The 14215-nt window shown below is 40.4% G+C and overlaps 1 protein-coding gene, 1 long non-coding RNA gene and 1 other non-coding gene across 5 annotated transcripts in view; 1 reads left to right on the forward strand and 2 right to left on the reverse strand.

Annotated features, from left to right (window-relative positions):
- VTCN1 (V-set domain containing T cell activation inhibitor 1) overlaps nucleotides 1-14215 on the forward strand; it is a 62029-nt gene that overhangs the window by 33232 nt on the left and 14582 nt on the right. For all 3 annotated transcript variants that reach the window (XR_009493881.1, XM_002686121.6, XM_010803132.4), the window contains exons 2-3: nucleotides 231-295; nucleotides 11925-12272. Coding sequence is in view for 2 of the 3 variants with exons in the window: in XM_002686121.6 (XP_002686167.2) it covers nucleotides 231-295; nucleotides 11925-12272 (413 nt within the window). In the remaining variant the exon portion in view is untranslated. The remainder of the gene's footprint in view (nucleotides 1-230; nucleotides 296-11924; nucleotides 12273-14215) is intronic.
- LOC112445964 (uncharacterized) overlaps nucleotides 1-14215 on the reverse strand; it is a 60405-nt gene that overhangs the window by 6782 nt on the left and 39408 nt on the right. Inside the window, exons 5-6 of the long non-coding RNA XR_003033978.2 lie at nucleotides 2250-2549; nucleotides 732-862 (exon numbers count right to left, since the gene is read on the reverse strand). This is a non-coding gene — a long non-coding RNA (uncharacterized lncRNA). The remainder of the gene's footprint in view (nucleotides 1-731; nucleotides 863-2249; nucleotides 2550-14215) is intronic.
- TRNAC-GCA (transfer RNA cysteine (anticodon GCA)) lies at nucleotides 8842-8913 on the reverse strand. Its single transcript has one exon. It is a non-coding gene; the product is annotated as a tRNA-Cys (tRNA).

The raw sequence follows: 14215 nt of genomic DNA on the forward strand, positions 1-14215 counted from the left end.
TCAGACAAAAGAGCCACTCCTTTAATCTATCCCAGCACCCAGGGGGCCGAGGATGGAATTGTTGAGATCCCTTTCTAAGGCACCTACTTCTAGGAAAGGACATATTTTGAAGAAAAAGTTGAGAGTCTTTATATAATACCTCCTACAAAGGGCAGGTATGAGCCTAGGTTGCAAAGCAGCATGTTAAGTGGAATAAAGAAGTAATTTCCTGTTTCTTTCTCTCTCCATAGCATTATTAGCATCATCATTATTCTGGCTGGAGCAATTGTATTTATCATCGGTTTTGGTATTTCAGGTATGTGATTTCCTGCATTACCACAATCCATCCGCTGCTCATCAGTAAGTCCCTAATCACTTAATGTGTAGAATGGCAAGAACACAGGGTCTGAACCCAGAAAACCTCAGAGGAGAGCCCTGGTTCTTCTACTTGTTGACTGTGTTCTCTGCCCTTTAGTCATTTAACACCCCAGACCTCAGTTCCCTCATATAGGATGTGGAGGAAATAACATCTTCATCACCAGGTAGCTGAGAAAATAAATGGAATGTCTCTCAGACTGTTCTCTTCACCAGACAGTGCTGAAGATATCATTCTGGGATCACAGCTAAGTGCCTTGGCTGAGCCATTCTATCAACAGTTGACCTGAGTAGATGATTCCTTTGCAGTGGGGCTTCCGCTGAAGTGTTGAAGAATATCAAGTCTTTAACACAGGGTTCTTAAACAGAATACTTACTGGTCATAACTGCTGTTCCACATGGGAAACAGACGCCACTGTGGCACGGATGGTGAGTTTCCAAAGGCAGTCAACTGGTCTCAGTTGCAGGAACAGTCCTCTCTTCTGTGCAGGCCACGTCTCAGGAGCATCTATTACGGATGCCAGATTAAGACGTTGAGTGACTTAGACCAGCAGCTGTCCTCTCTGAAGCAAGTCACTTGCTTCATTTCCCTTGAAGCGCCTGACTCAGGCCAACACATTTATTTTAACTTAGACTGTGGCCAAAGCTGTCAATTGATAACTTTAGTTCTTATAGTTCCAGCTGTCTTTTCTCTCTGTCACTATCCTCCAATATGCGTGCTGCCACTAAATAGTAATCACAAGGCCTAAATGAATAAAACTCATTCATTTGTAGATCTGTTTTCCTAGAGAAGATATTAGCATCTTTTTCCATTTTGTTTATCAGTAAAAATGTGTATTTTGTCTTTCATCTATTTTTCTATTGGGTTATCTTTTTCTTTTTGATATGTAGGAATTATATGCTGAGTGCAATTTGGTTATATGTATTGAGAAATCTCTTCTACTCTCTGGCTTGCTTTTTCACTCTCTTAATGATGTCTTTCAATGAGTGAAGTTCCTAATTTTTACACAGTTCAATTTATCTTTTTCTTTATACCAGGAATTTTTTGTAAGCAGTTTAAGATGTCTACCTATTTCAAGGTCATAAATGTTTTCTTCTAGGTTATCTTGTGGAAGCTTTAACGTTTAACCTCTCACATTTATATCTACAACCATCTAGAAAAATTTTGTGCATGGGCAAAGACAGTGGTTAAGATGGGTCAAAACACTATCCTTCCCCACTTCTCATTAGTGTTATTTTTATCATAAATCAAGTATCCAAATGTGTTTGGATCTGTTTCTGAGCTCACTAGCCTGTTTTATTCTAACATTCTTTTATAATTTGCTTTCTCTTCATCTTATCTCTTCCTATTCCTAATCTTGGGTGCTCTTTCTCCCCAAACCCTCTGTCATCTTAAAATAGATTTACAAGGTGTTAATTGGCTTTATAGTAGTTTTGAAGGAACCAGGTTTTGGTTTTGGTTTTATTTTTACTTTCTCTGATTTCCTAATTTAATTAAGTCTAGCTTTTATCTTCATTAATGTTCCTCTTCCTGCTTTGTTTTGCTCTTTTAATTCTTTTTTTCTAAGTGATGATCCATTTAAGTTCTTTTTTATTTAAAAAATCATTGTTGATGTATAGTTGATTTATAATGTTGTACTAATTTCTGCTGCATAGTAAAGTGACTCAGTTATACACATATGTACATTCTTTTTAAAAAAAATTTTTTTTTCCACTACGGTTTAAACCAGTAGACTGGATATAATTCCCTTTGCTATACGGTAGGACCTAGTTGTTGCTGACTTTTAATTCTTTTTATAGTATCTTAAAATAAGCACTTCACAAAACAGTATGTCCAGAAAGCCAATAAATAGATCCTAGTAGATACTGCCATTTCGTTTTCCAAAGTGATTTACCAAGTTATTCTTAACCAGAGGTGTATGAGGGACCCAGCGCGTCACGTCCTCACGAACACTGGATATTGTGGAATACTGCTGTGATTTTAACTTCTATTTCCTGGTGACTGAGAGACATATGTTTTCAAATAAGAAACATAATGTTGAGCAACAGAGCAAGACACAGAACAGTACATTCTATATGAAAAAACAGGGACTTCCCTGGTGGTCCAGTGGCTAAGACTCTGAGTTTCCAATGTAGCGGGGGCCGGGTTTGATCCCTGGTCAGGGAACCAGATCCCAAACGTGTAGCAACAGTTCCTTGAATACAAAGAAGACTCTTTAAGTGTTTTCTGAATAGACAAGTGGACAGAGGCTGGTGGGGTAAATACATAGATAGAAGTTACAGTTCACTCAGTTCAGCCATGAGCTACCAATAATATTAGAACCCTACCACCAATGAAAGGTTTTCTGCCTTCTTTCTACTTCATAAAGTAAAAGCTGGTTATTTGGGATTAAATGGACTGTTTATTAGTTTAACACTATTTAGTTGGCTTTTTCTCAATTGCCTATATTAAAAGAACCACAACCGGTACCTGAGAGCATGACATTACCACACTTTAAATGAGTTAGATAAAATGTTAGCTGGATTAATATACTAGACAATGAAATTAAGCAAATAGCATTAGGTAGATGGTGGTGGTGGTGATAATTTTCAAATGTTTTTTGTGTTCACCTCATGGTGCCAAATAACTTTGCATATATTATCTGATTTACAACTCACAACAAATAGATAAATATTACGATGTCCTGATTAGAAACTTGTGTAAAGTTGCACACAGCTAGCAACCAGGCACAAACACATAATTGCATTTCAAATCCTGACATTTGCTTCCAGAACCCACACTCCCACCCATCACCCTATACCATGATACTCATGCAGAGCTGTAACACAGAAGGATGTTTTCTGATGTACCTTGCAGGCATTATTCCTGAGACCACAGATGATAAAGATATTTCTAAATACAGAAAAAAAATCTATTTCTTTGTAACTTTCCTGAGGCTGTATAGGTCACCTTCTCATAGGCATTCCACTCCTTGGGAACTCTAAATATGGGCCCCAAATGCATTTGAGGTGGTTGGCTGGGAAGAGAGGCTGAGCAGCTTCCATCAGGCTGGTTTTAGGGCAGGCTTCGTGGATGACCCTTTAAGAAGGAGGGAGATGCAGTGGAAAGACCCCTGACTATACTCTGCTAGTCTCTGCACTGTCACTCACCCCCTGGGTAACTTTGAACAGCTCTGTGTGGTAGAAACACTTAGAGATGGGAGTTGCTCTAATCTCCGGGATAACATTATGTATCCTTTGGGATGTAACTTAATTTTATAGAACCTCACTGGTAAAATAGTGAGAGTCATTGTGGGAATTACATGAGAAAGTTTTTATAAAGTGCCAGACACATATATGTGTAATAAATGGCTGCTATTATTGTTTACATTGATACTATCAGTGCCATTAATAATTTGCTATTATTAATGCATCCATACAGCACCTCCTAAAACTTGAACAATTTCCTGGCCACACCAGGAAATTCCTCTGAAGTTAGGGAATCCTGGACAGAAAGTCACAGGACACTCCTTCCTAATGATGCTCCATCTTTGGTCACTGGATAAAACAGTAAGGCAAGTGCTTCTGGCACCAAAACACAACCATTGAAGTGGTTTGGAAAGAAAGTGATACATATTTTTTTCACTGGAGTCATCTGGGAAATTAAATAGATGTTGACCTTTCTCATACTTCTTTTAAGGTTTTTAATTGTTTTTATTTTTACATGAGGTAAGGACACTGCTTTCGTGGGTAGGCTCTCCACATATCTCAATCTGGCCCTGGATATCAGCAAAATGTGATAGAAGGAATACAGACTTAGAGCTTCCCTGGTAGCTCAGCTGGTAAAGAATCCACTTGCAATGCAGGAGACCCCAGTTTGATTCCTGGGTCGGGAAGATTTGCTGGAGACGGGAACGTCTACCCACTCCAGTATTCTGGCCTAGAGAATTCCATGGACTAGAAAGAGTTGGACACCACTGAACAACTTTCACTTTCAGGCTTAGGAAAAACTCAGACAAGACTGAGTTTGACACTGGCTCCACTACTAGCTAGATACAGGGCTTTAGGCAAGCCGTCTAACCCCACAGAGCTTCTTTATCCTATTTATATAATGGCTAGAACAGTATCATTTCTACATCTCAAGGTTGTTGTCTGGCTTAAACTGAGTCACTGCAAGCATTTAGTAAAATATTTCTTTCCTCCTGGTGTGCTGATCTGCAATATTTCTAAATGATTCTAACTAATAATGGTCATCAATATCATTGATTTAAGGTTCAACACGTGGCAAGTCAGGTACCATGCTTTACTTACACTGTATCATTTAGTTCTTTCAGGGACCCTCTGAGGGAGCTACTATTATTAACATCCCCACTTTACATTATGGAATAGAAAAATTAGAAAATTTGCCCAGGCCCCATATCCAATAAGTGGCAGAGCTGGGTCTTGATCCCCCACAGCTTGATGCCTGTTCTTATATGCCAGGCTCTGCTGCTGCTTCCCTATTGTTCAGTTTCTAAGTCATGTTTGACTCTGTGACCCCATGGACTGCAGCACGCCGGGCTTCCCTGTCCTTCACTATCTCCTGGAGTTTGCTCAGATTCATGTCCATTGAGTCAGTGATGCTATCTAACCATCTCATCCTCTGCCACTCCTCCTTTGGTCTTCCATCTTTCCCAGCATCAGGGTCTTTTCCAGTGAGTCAGTTCTTCACATCACGTGGCCAAAGTATTGGAGCTTCAGCTTCAGCATCAGTCCTTCCAATGAACGTTCAGGACTGATTTCCTTTAGGATTGACTTGTTTGATCTCCTTGCTGTCCAGGAGTCTGTCAAGAGTCTTCTCCAACACCACAATTCAAAAACATTAATTCTTCAGCACTCAGCCTTCTTTACAGTCCAGCTCTCACAGCCATACATGACTACTGAAAAAAACCACAGTCTTGACCATACGGACCTTTGTGGGCAAAGTGATCTCTTTGCTTTTTAATACACTATCTAGGTTTGTCATAGCTTCTCTTCCAAGGAGCAAGCATCTTTTAATTTCATGGCTGCAGTCACCATCTGCAGTGATTTTTGGAGCCCAACCTCCTTCCCTACATTGCTCCTTTCACAAGCCTGGCCCAGCATCCTTTCTAATGTTTTCTCACAAAGCAACTGTTCTCCTCCACCCTGCCCTCTTCTCTGGCGAGAGCGGCACTGACAGGTGCTTCCCCAGGTGCCAGCAGTGCAGGCTTAAGCCTATGTGTTTCCACCTTTCCACCGTGTGCTATGGTGCCCATCCAAACAGCGGGCTGTGGTGGATGCTGAGAATGCTGTCTATGCTATTGGGAACCACAGAACTTACTAAGTCATTTCAAAGGAAAGTTCATTTTCCCAGGTTTCATCCAGTGGTATTGGGCATCCCAGAATCATAGTTTCTATAAAGAATCCTTGCTTTGAGCTCAGCCTGGTGCTCTGTGACAACTAGAGGGGTGGGATTGGGAGTGTGGGGGTGGGCAGGTGGCAGGCACAAGAAGGACGGGATTATATGTATACTTATGGCTGATTCAGGGTTTCCCTGTTGGCTCAAATGGTAAAGAATCTGCCTGCAGCGCAGGAGTCTTGGGTTCAATCCCTGGGACATGAAGATCCCCTGGAGAATGGAATGGCTACCCACTCCAGTATTCTTGGCTGGAGAATGCCATGGACAGAGGAGCCTGGTGGGCTACAGTCCATAGTGTCACAAAAGAGTTGGACATGACTGAGCGATTAACAATTAATGGCTGATTCACCTTGCTGTGCGACAGAAACCAACACAACATTGTAAAGCAATTATCTTCCAATTAAAAATAAATTAAAAAAAAAAAAGAATCCCTGCCTTGTGTTACCTATATCCCCACTTTCCAAGAGATTCCTGCTCCTACTGCAGATAGCAGTTAAATAGTGCCCATCCATGTGAAAACAGAAAGACTCCAATTTCAGCTTGCTGCCCTCTGACAATCCTCATTTTGCATGCAGACCAGAGCTGTGGTAGTAATTAGCCCCCAGGAGCTACAGAATTCATTTTCAGTGAGTGGTTGGGGATTCTAACTTTAAAAATGTTTGACAGAATCTTAAGAGACCAGTGGAATTCTTAAAGCCCATGCTGTAAGAGACGGTTAGAGTTTTGAATCTACTGATACAAAACTCTAACCGTCTCTTAAAGTCCTTTTACCCTCAACCAGCCACACAAGAGCCCCTGGTGTTTAAGAGACCTGGAGAGTCACATTAGACCAGACTGTGGTTCCTAGAACATAGCTCCTTGAGCCAATATTTGTTGGCCAAATTGAAAATAGATTTCTTTTTGAGAGAAGCAATATTTGTATGGTATTGCTTGCAAATTAAATTTCATTTTATCACTTGTAACCATCGTTTATTCACCTAACAAATAAGTATTTATTGATTGCTTTCTGGGTGCAAAAGCAATGCCTAGGTCCTCAGGGTTTTTAAAATTCTCACTGGCTTTTATTCCTCCTTGATTTGCTACAAGGAGGGGGGATTTAATCAACACTGCACTCATTCCATCTGCCACATCTTTAATGCAACCTTAAATGAGCTAGAGCTGGAGGTGGGTCCCTGGGGCACTCCACAGCTGCCTACTTTTAATCATTACGTTTTCTAAGAGATATTTCAACAAATTCTCCACCTGTGGGCTCAAGGCCAACACATTAAAATTAATTTGGTAACATAATTACTGAACTAAGATAAGTCATTACCATTTCATTCTCTCCATAAATTGTGCTAATCATGTACTTTTTCTAAAAAGTAATTTTTCAATTCAACTTTAATGGGACTTTATAAACTACAATCAAATTTACCCTTGCTTTAAAATAGTTACATTTGCTTTATGATTTTATTGAGAATCATGGTGTATTTTCATTGCTTTTTCTATTTTTCACTGACTCATATTTCCCCAAAATTAAGATGGGATAATCTTGCCAAATGTTCCTTACTCCTACAATCACTTTGGATAGAATCATTATTTCAAACAGTGTCTTGATTTCAACTGATTTTCATTCATTCATTTATTCATTCACTCAACAAACATTATTTTTCTCTGTAAAAATATCACTAGGCACTTGTCTTAGTTTGCTCAGGTTGCCATGACAAAATATCATACACTGAGTAGTTCCAAGAGAGGTCCCCTGGCCTGTTGAAGCATAGAGCTGAATAGCACTGTGGTCTGGTCTTACTGTAGGATCTAAGAAGTCTGGTAGCCTTCCTTCATTTTGCCTCATTTTTCTATACCCTTTGGTTTTTTCTGTACCAAGCTGGCAATATATAATCCTATCTCTATTCCTGGCTTCTGTTGTGGTGGCTGTTATAATCCATGAGTCATACATATCATCTCCTTATCAAATGGATGTTCACCCACACCCTGAGTGCTATCTTCAGAACAGCCTTCTCATTTTTTGCAATACTGATAGGCTGAGAATTTTCTAAATCTCAGTTATGGATCCTTTTTGCTTAACAATTTCTTCTTCAATTCATCTTTCTCCTTTCCTATATTTTAGTATAAGCAGTCAGGAATAACCAAGCCACTCTTTCAACAATTTGCTTAGACATCTCCTCAGCTAAGTATCCAATTTTATGGCTCACAAGTTTTACCTTCTACAAAACACTAGAACACAGTTCGGCCAAGTTCTGTGCCACCTTCTAACAAGGACTGCTTTTCCTCCAGTTTCCAATAATGTGTTCCTCATTTCCCATCTGAGACGTCACCACATGGCCCTTAACATCCACATTTCTAGCACACACCTCAAAGCTCTTTCAGCCTCCACCCATTACCCAGTTTCAAAACTTCCTCCATATGCTTATTAGGTACTTATTACAGTAGCACCTCCACTTCTCAGTACCAAAATTTATCAGTCAGGGTTCTCCAGAGAAACAGAACCATTAGGGTAGGTGTGGGTATGTATGTGTGACGGGATATAAGGAAGAGGAGAGAGAAAGGCAGAGAGAGACAGTGATATTTAGAAAGAATTGGCTCATATGATTGCGTATTTTGAGAAGTCCTAAGATCTGTGGTTAGCAAGCTGGAGACCCAGATAGTTCAGTTCAAGTCTGAGTCCAAAAGTGTGAGACCCAGAAGAGCCAATGGTGTAGTTCAAGCCTACAAATAGGTAGGCTCAAAATCTGAAAAAGCACAATGTTTCAGTTCAAGTCTGAAGGAACTGACTGGCAGGAAAAGACTGATGTCCCAGCTCAAAGGCAGCATGAGACCCCTCTTGTTCCGCCTTTTTGTTCTATGAGATCTTTAATTGACTGGGTGAGGCCCACTCACATTAAGGAAAGTGATCTGCTTTATTGACTCAAATACTAATCTCCCCCAGAAACATCCTCACAGACATACCCAGAAAGTGAAAGTGAAGTTGCTTAGTTGTGTCCGACTCTTTGCGACCCCACGGACCGTAGCCTACTAGACTCCTCCATCCGTGGAATTTTCCAGGCAAGAGTACTGGAATGGGTTGCCATTTCCTTCTCCAGGGGTTCTTCCCAACCCAGGGATTGAACCTGGGTCTCCTGCATTGCAGGCAGATGCTTTACCATCTGAGCCACCAGGGAAGCCCAGAATATCTGACCAAGTGGCTGGGTACTGTGTGACCCAGTCAAGTCGACACATAAAAGTAACCATCAAAGCATTTACAGGACTTACAAATATGATTACGACAGTTTTTCCTTTGAAAAGCTTACGAATTAGTGCCAGAGACAGACTAGAGACAAAGCAAAGGGAGACAGATGCTACAATAAAGGCAAAGAAAAGCATTCAGGAAGAGCAAAGAGAATCTATTAACTTTGCTTTGGCAGATCAAAAAGGGTTTCATGTGAATCCCTCAATCTGAATAGCCTTGAATATAAGTAGAATTTGGACAATTGGTGATAAAGGAGAAGAAGGAACTATAAGCTGTAGGTGCAAGATGAACAAGTGTGTGTGTCAAGATGCACAGTACAATTATAACCAGTACTAGCCTGCAATACCTTGGATATCAATCTGTCAAGTAAAAACAAATAAAAAGCAAATTAAATCTTTAAAGCAATGTTCAAGAAAATACGAAAGCAAGGGACTTCCCTGATGGTCGAGTGGCTAAGACTCCATACTTCCAGTGCAGAGGGCCTGGATGTGATCCATGGTCAGGGAACTATATCCCACATGCCACAACTAAAGATCCGATGTGCCATAAGGCCTGGCGCAGGCAAATAAATAAAAATAATAAAAAGAAAATGCCAAGGCAGAGCAAACTCTTTTCTCATGATGAAGTCCTCTGTTAGAGCCCATTTGTGAGCCCCACTGTTCTAGGATTCTGTACAGGAAGAGCAGATGTGCCAAATTTGTTATTACATTGAATTTTTTATGTTCTTTTTGTGTGTGTGTTCTTTCTTTTATTGAAAAAAAATCAAAAAAAAAAAAGAAAGAAAAAATCAAGTACATCTTTGCAAAAATAAAAATAGAATTTTATTAGAGCAGCACAAAAGGGAAAGAAAGAAAAGGCAGGGGATGGGGTACTCATATTACACAGTTAAACTGCATACTACCTTCTTTCATATTTTTCCCCCAAATCTCCCACATGAATGGCCATTCATGGCAGTTACTCCAAAGCCTCTCATTCCCCATACTCTAAAGCCTCCAAAACATCCTTCCAACTCAGCCTATGCACGTGTTTTTGTCTCCTCTGTCTCCTTTTTACTGATAATTTTTTCTTCCATTAGTAGCTCTCTGTTCTTTATAAATGCATCTAGCTTGCTTCTCCAGTTCTGTCCCACATCCATTACCTTCATCTGTTTATAAAGGCCTAGGAGTTAATGAGACATTTCCAACCTCTTATGGGCTGGAAGACGCAAGAGGCCAAAGATATCCCTATGTTCATAATGTTAACCTCTTCAATTTTTGAAAAATAGCAAGTATCCTTTGCTTATGTATTTTTCCATTGAAAGCAGCAAATAAATAAATTGCTTGATATGCAAACTACAGTATAGAATGTAGTAGAAAGAATGGCTGGAAAGGCAGCAATAAGGGCTAATATATATGGGCATTTCCTATGTGGCCTGCAGTACTTCACTTTGAAGGCCATGCTGTTAGTCTGAAGTCTACTCCACAGCCCTTGGCATGGAAGGTCAGTGATTAGAAAACTGACATGGGGGACTTCCTTGGTGGTCCAGTGGTTAAGAACCTGCCTTCCAGTACAGGGGATGTGGGTTCCATCCTGGTTGGGGAACTAAGATCCTACATGCCACAGGGCAACTAAGCCCATGTGCTGCAATGAAGACCCAGTGCAGCCAAAACAAAAATTCAGAATTAAAAAATAAAAAACAGTATTAAAAAAACTATTGACATGTTCAGATTGTTCTTTAAGGTCCACCTGGATGCAAAGATGAGCAGCAGGAACACCAGTAAGGAAGCTGAGAAGTCCAGCTGAGAAGTGCTCAGCACCCATCATATGTAGGACTTTCTTGGTTGTAAGAAAGAGATGTTTGTACAGACCATTATAATCAGTGTTTGTTTAAAGGATACTCAGAAGGTGCACAGAAACTAGACCTGAAAACCTTCAGGATCTAAGACGCACTAAGATGGGGGACTGCCTTCATTTTTTCCTCTCATGGTCTCCCTCACACTTCTCTGGGTCTGTACCACTCTCTTCTTGAGCTCAAAGACCCATCCTTCTCCTTAGCTTCACATCCAAATCACAGCAGGAGGCTCTCAAGAATATTCAGTTAATTAAATCACCCCAGAGACATCCTCAATCAGCAGCTTCCAGTACAGCAAGAAGAGTTGGTCAGTCCTTTACAGACTGAGTGGGCAACTGCAGAAGAGACAGTGGACATGGCTCTCACCAGAATTAATACTTCTACTTGTGCTATGTTTGGAGAGAAGGGTGTGACTTCTATCTTCAGCCCCAAATCAATTGAGTACCATTCTTCATTATACCATAGCTAGCACTCTAACCTTGATCGAGTCACTTATATTCTCTATGCCTTAGTTTCCTTATCATTCAGGTGGAGATAAAAGTAACAGCACTTTAGAGCTTAGCATTCTTCAGAATTATTAGCCACATTTAGTTAACATGAGATTTCATTTCTATGCCACTTCTGGTCAACTAAGAATAACAATTATCTTATATGGGTAATTACAGTTTGCAAATCAAGTTCACATCCACTTGATTTTGATTCTCACAAGAGCTCTTTAAGGTAGGTAAGACACATATCCTTACCTCCAATTTTCTGAAATCCAGAGGTGTAGCCAAGTTTGCAAATCTCGTAACTGACCAAACCAGAATTGGAATCCTCATCTTCAAAACTCAAGTCCAATACATTCTCCTCTTGTTTGGTCTCAAGGTTTTGGTTGCTTGGTCTCAGAAAGCTATAGTGTAGCTTTTTTTAATCAGCTATTGGCAGATCTGCTGTAGGTATCAAAACTATTGTCTTAATGCTCTATTATGTTTTCTTTTTTCATGACTCTCCTGTTTTGTATATTTCTAATTTATTACAGAAGTCACTGTTTGGCTTTTTAATGATGAAGGATTTGGCTGTAGATGTTCCAAAGCTTCCCTTGGCACTGACCCTTGTTTCCTGAATTGTAGGAAGACGCTCCATCACAGTCACCACTCTCACCTCAGCTGGGAACATCGGGGAAGATGGCATCCTGAGTTGCACTTTTGAACCTGACATCAAACTTGCTGATATCGTGATACAGTGGCTGAAGGAAGGTGTCATGGGCTTGGTCCATGAGTTCAAAGAAGGCAAAGATGTCCTGTCAGACCAGGATGAAATGTTCAGAGGCCGGACAGCAGTGTTTTCTGATCAAGTAATAGTTGGTAATGCCTCTCTGAGGCTGAAAAATGTACAACTTACGGATGCTGGCACCTATAAATGTTACATCATCACTTCTAAGGGCAAGGGGAATGCTAACCTCGAATATAAAACTGGAGGTAAGTTACTTTTGAAAAGTGGGAAAGAAGGGGCCAGGAGATATTTGAGACCAGAGAGTGTGAATAGCTCACGAGTGACTCATATCCAACAAAGACCATCTGAATTCTGTGAGCAGCCATCCTTGCTGTCTAAGAGCCACACCAACTCCACAAGTAACCCATTATAATATTAAGTCTTAAAATCTTTTGTTCAGGACTCGAGCCTCTTCTGAATTTTCTCATATATCCCCTGAAATATTTTTCCAAAATAATTTTTCTCCCTCAGTAGCTCTCTGTTCTTTCTCTTCTATGGTAGCCTTCAGTCTTGCTAGTAAGAGAAGACTATATATAATCTGGTCTGAGACTTTTCTATTCTAAGTGGGCTCTAGCCCAAGTCTGAAATCAGTACCTCCAGGGACTCACAGCAGTGGAAACCATTATAGGAGTTCAAAGGTAATTGACCAAAATAATATTATCGTATAAACTCACTAATCCTTCTCCCCTGAAATCCACACTTCCTTACCAACTAAATTTAACATTTTCTGAATTTATGTACAAGGGACTCAGATATTGTAAGAGCAAAAAGATGATTAAGAAAACAAAGATAATTGTCCTCCCTTCTGGAGCCAGAGCTCATAGTGTAGAGCTCATAGAGTTGAGGGTCAGGGCAGAGATACGAAATATGTGTAAAATCTATAATAATTGGTAAAGTGTATTAAATGCTTGAAGAGAAAATACAGAGTGATTTGGGGATTCAGAGATCATATCCAAATGCATAGGGAGTAAAGGGATGGGAAGGCCCACATGGCGAGAATTTGACATTTAATAGGAGCCTTGAAAGATAGAAAGTATTCTGAGACTTCCTAAGTTAGTCTGCACAGGTCTTTTCTGGAACTCTCATGACATGTATATGTAATGGTTTGAAGCACAGATCTAGAGACAGACCTGGGCACATAACAGTGGCCTGGGCAAGGTAACCTCACTGAGACTTAGCTTCTCCGTATTAAAATAGGGATTAAGAGAGTCACATCAAAGGTACACTGGAGCCAACTGAAAGGACTTCCAGTGGCAAAGCTGGAATGATCTGAGCAACAGAATAAACAACATAGTATTAAATTATAACTAAGTATAAAATAAATACACAAGTCCATTCTTACATGAGTGAGATGAAACAAATTTTCTTTATAGATGAATCCCAAATAATATTTTTAGATCTCACCCCTTCTGAGAGGTGGGGCTTAGAACTTCCCTGCTCCCCCAACCACCACACTTAGGGTGTGTTAGTGAAGTCCAGCTTCCAAAGAAACCTAGCAAACACAGCCTCAGCCAGGTGACCAACGGTAACACCTTACGATTAAGTCTTGCTGACTGCATGCACTCTTCGATGTGACATAATGAGAACGGTACTTTAACTTCTATTGTTTCCCTCTCCAAAATCCACAATCTCAGTCTAATCATGAGGAGATCATCAGACAAATCCCAATAGAGGACATCCTACAAAATATCTAGCTAGTACTCCTCAATAGAATGGTAAAGAAGAGATCTCTTCAAGAAAATTAGAAATACCAAGGGAACATTTCATGCAAAGATGGGCACAATAAAGGGCAAAATGGTATGGATCTAACAGAAGCAGAAGATATTAAGAAGCGGTGGCAAGAGTACACAGAAGAACTGTACAAAAAAGATCTTCAGGACCCAGATAATCACGATGGTGTGATCACTGACCTAGAGCCAGACATCCCAGAATGTGAAGTCAAGTGGGCCTTAGGAAACATTACCACAAAGCTAGTGGAGGTGATGGAATTCCAGTTGAGCTAGTGAAGTCACTCAGTTGTGTCCGACTCTTTGTGACCCCGTGGACTGTAGCCCACCAGGCTCCTCCGTCCATGGGATTCTCCAGGCAAGAATACTGGAGTGGGTTGCCATTTCCTTTCCAGGGGATCTTCCCAACCCAGGGATTGAAC

This window comes from Bos taurus, chromosome 3 (genome assembly GCF_002263795.3).
Source record: "Bos taurus isolate L1 Dominette 01449 registration number 42190680 breed Hereford chromosome 3, ARS-UCD2.0, whole genome shotgun sequence".
NCBI classification, from domain to species: Eukaryota; Metazoa; Chordata; class Mammalia; order Artiodactyla; family Bovidae; genus Bos; species Bos taurus.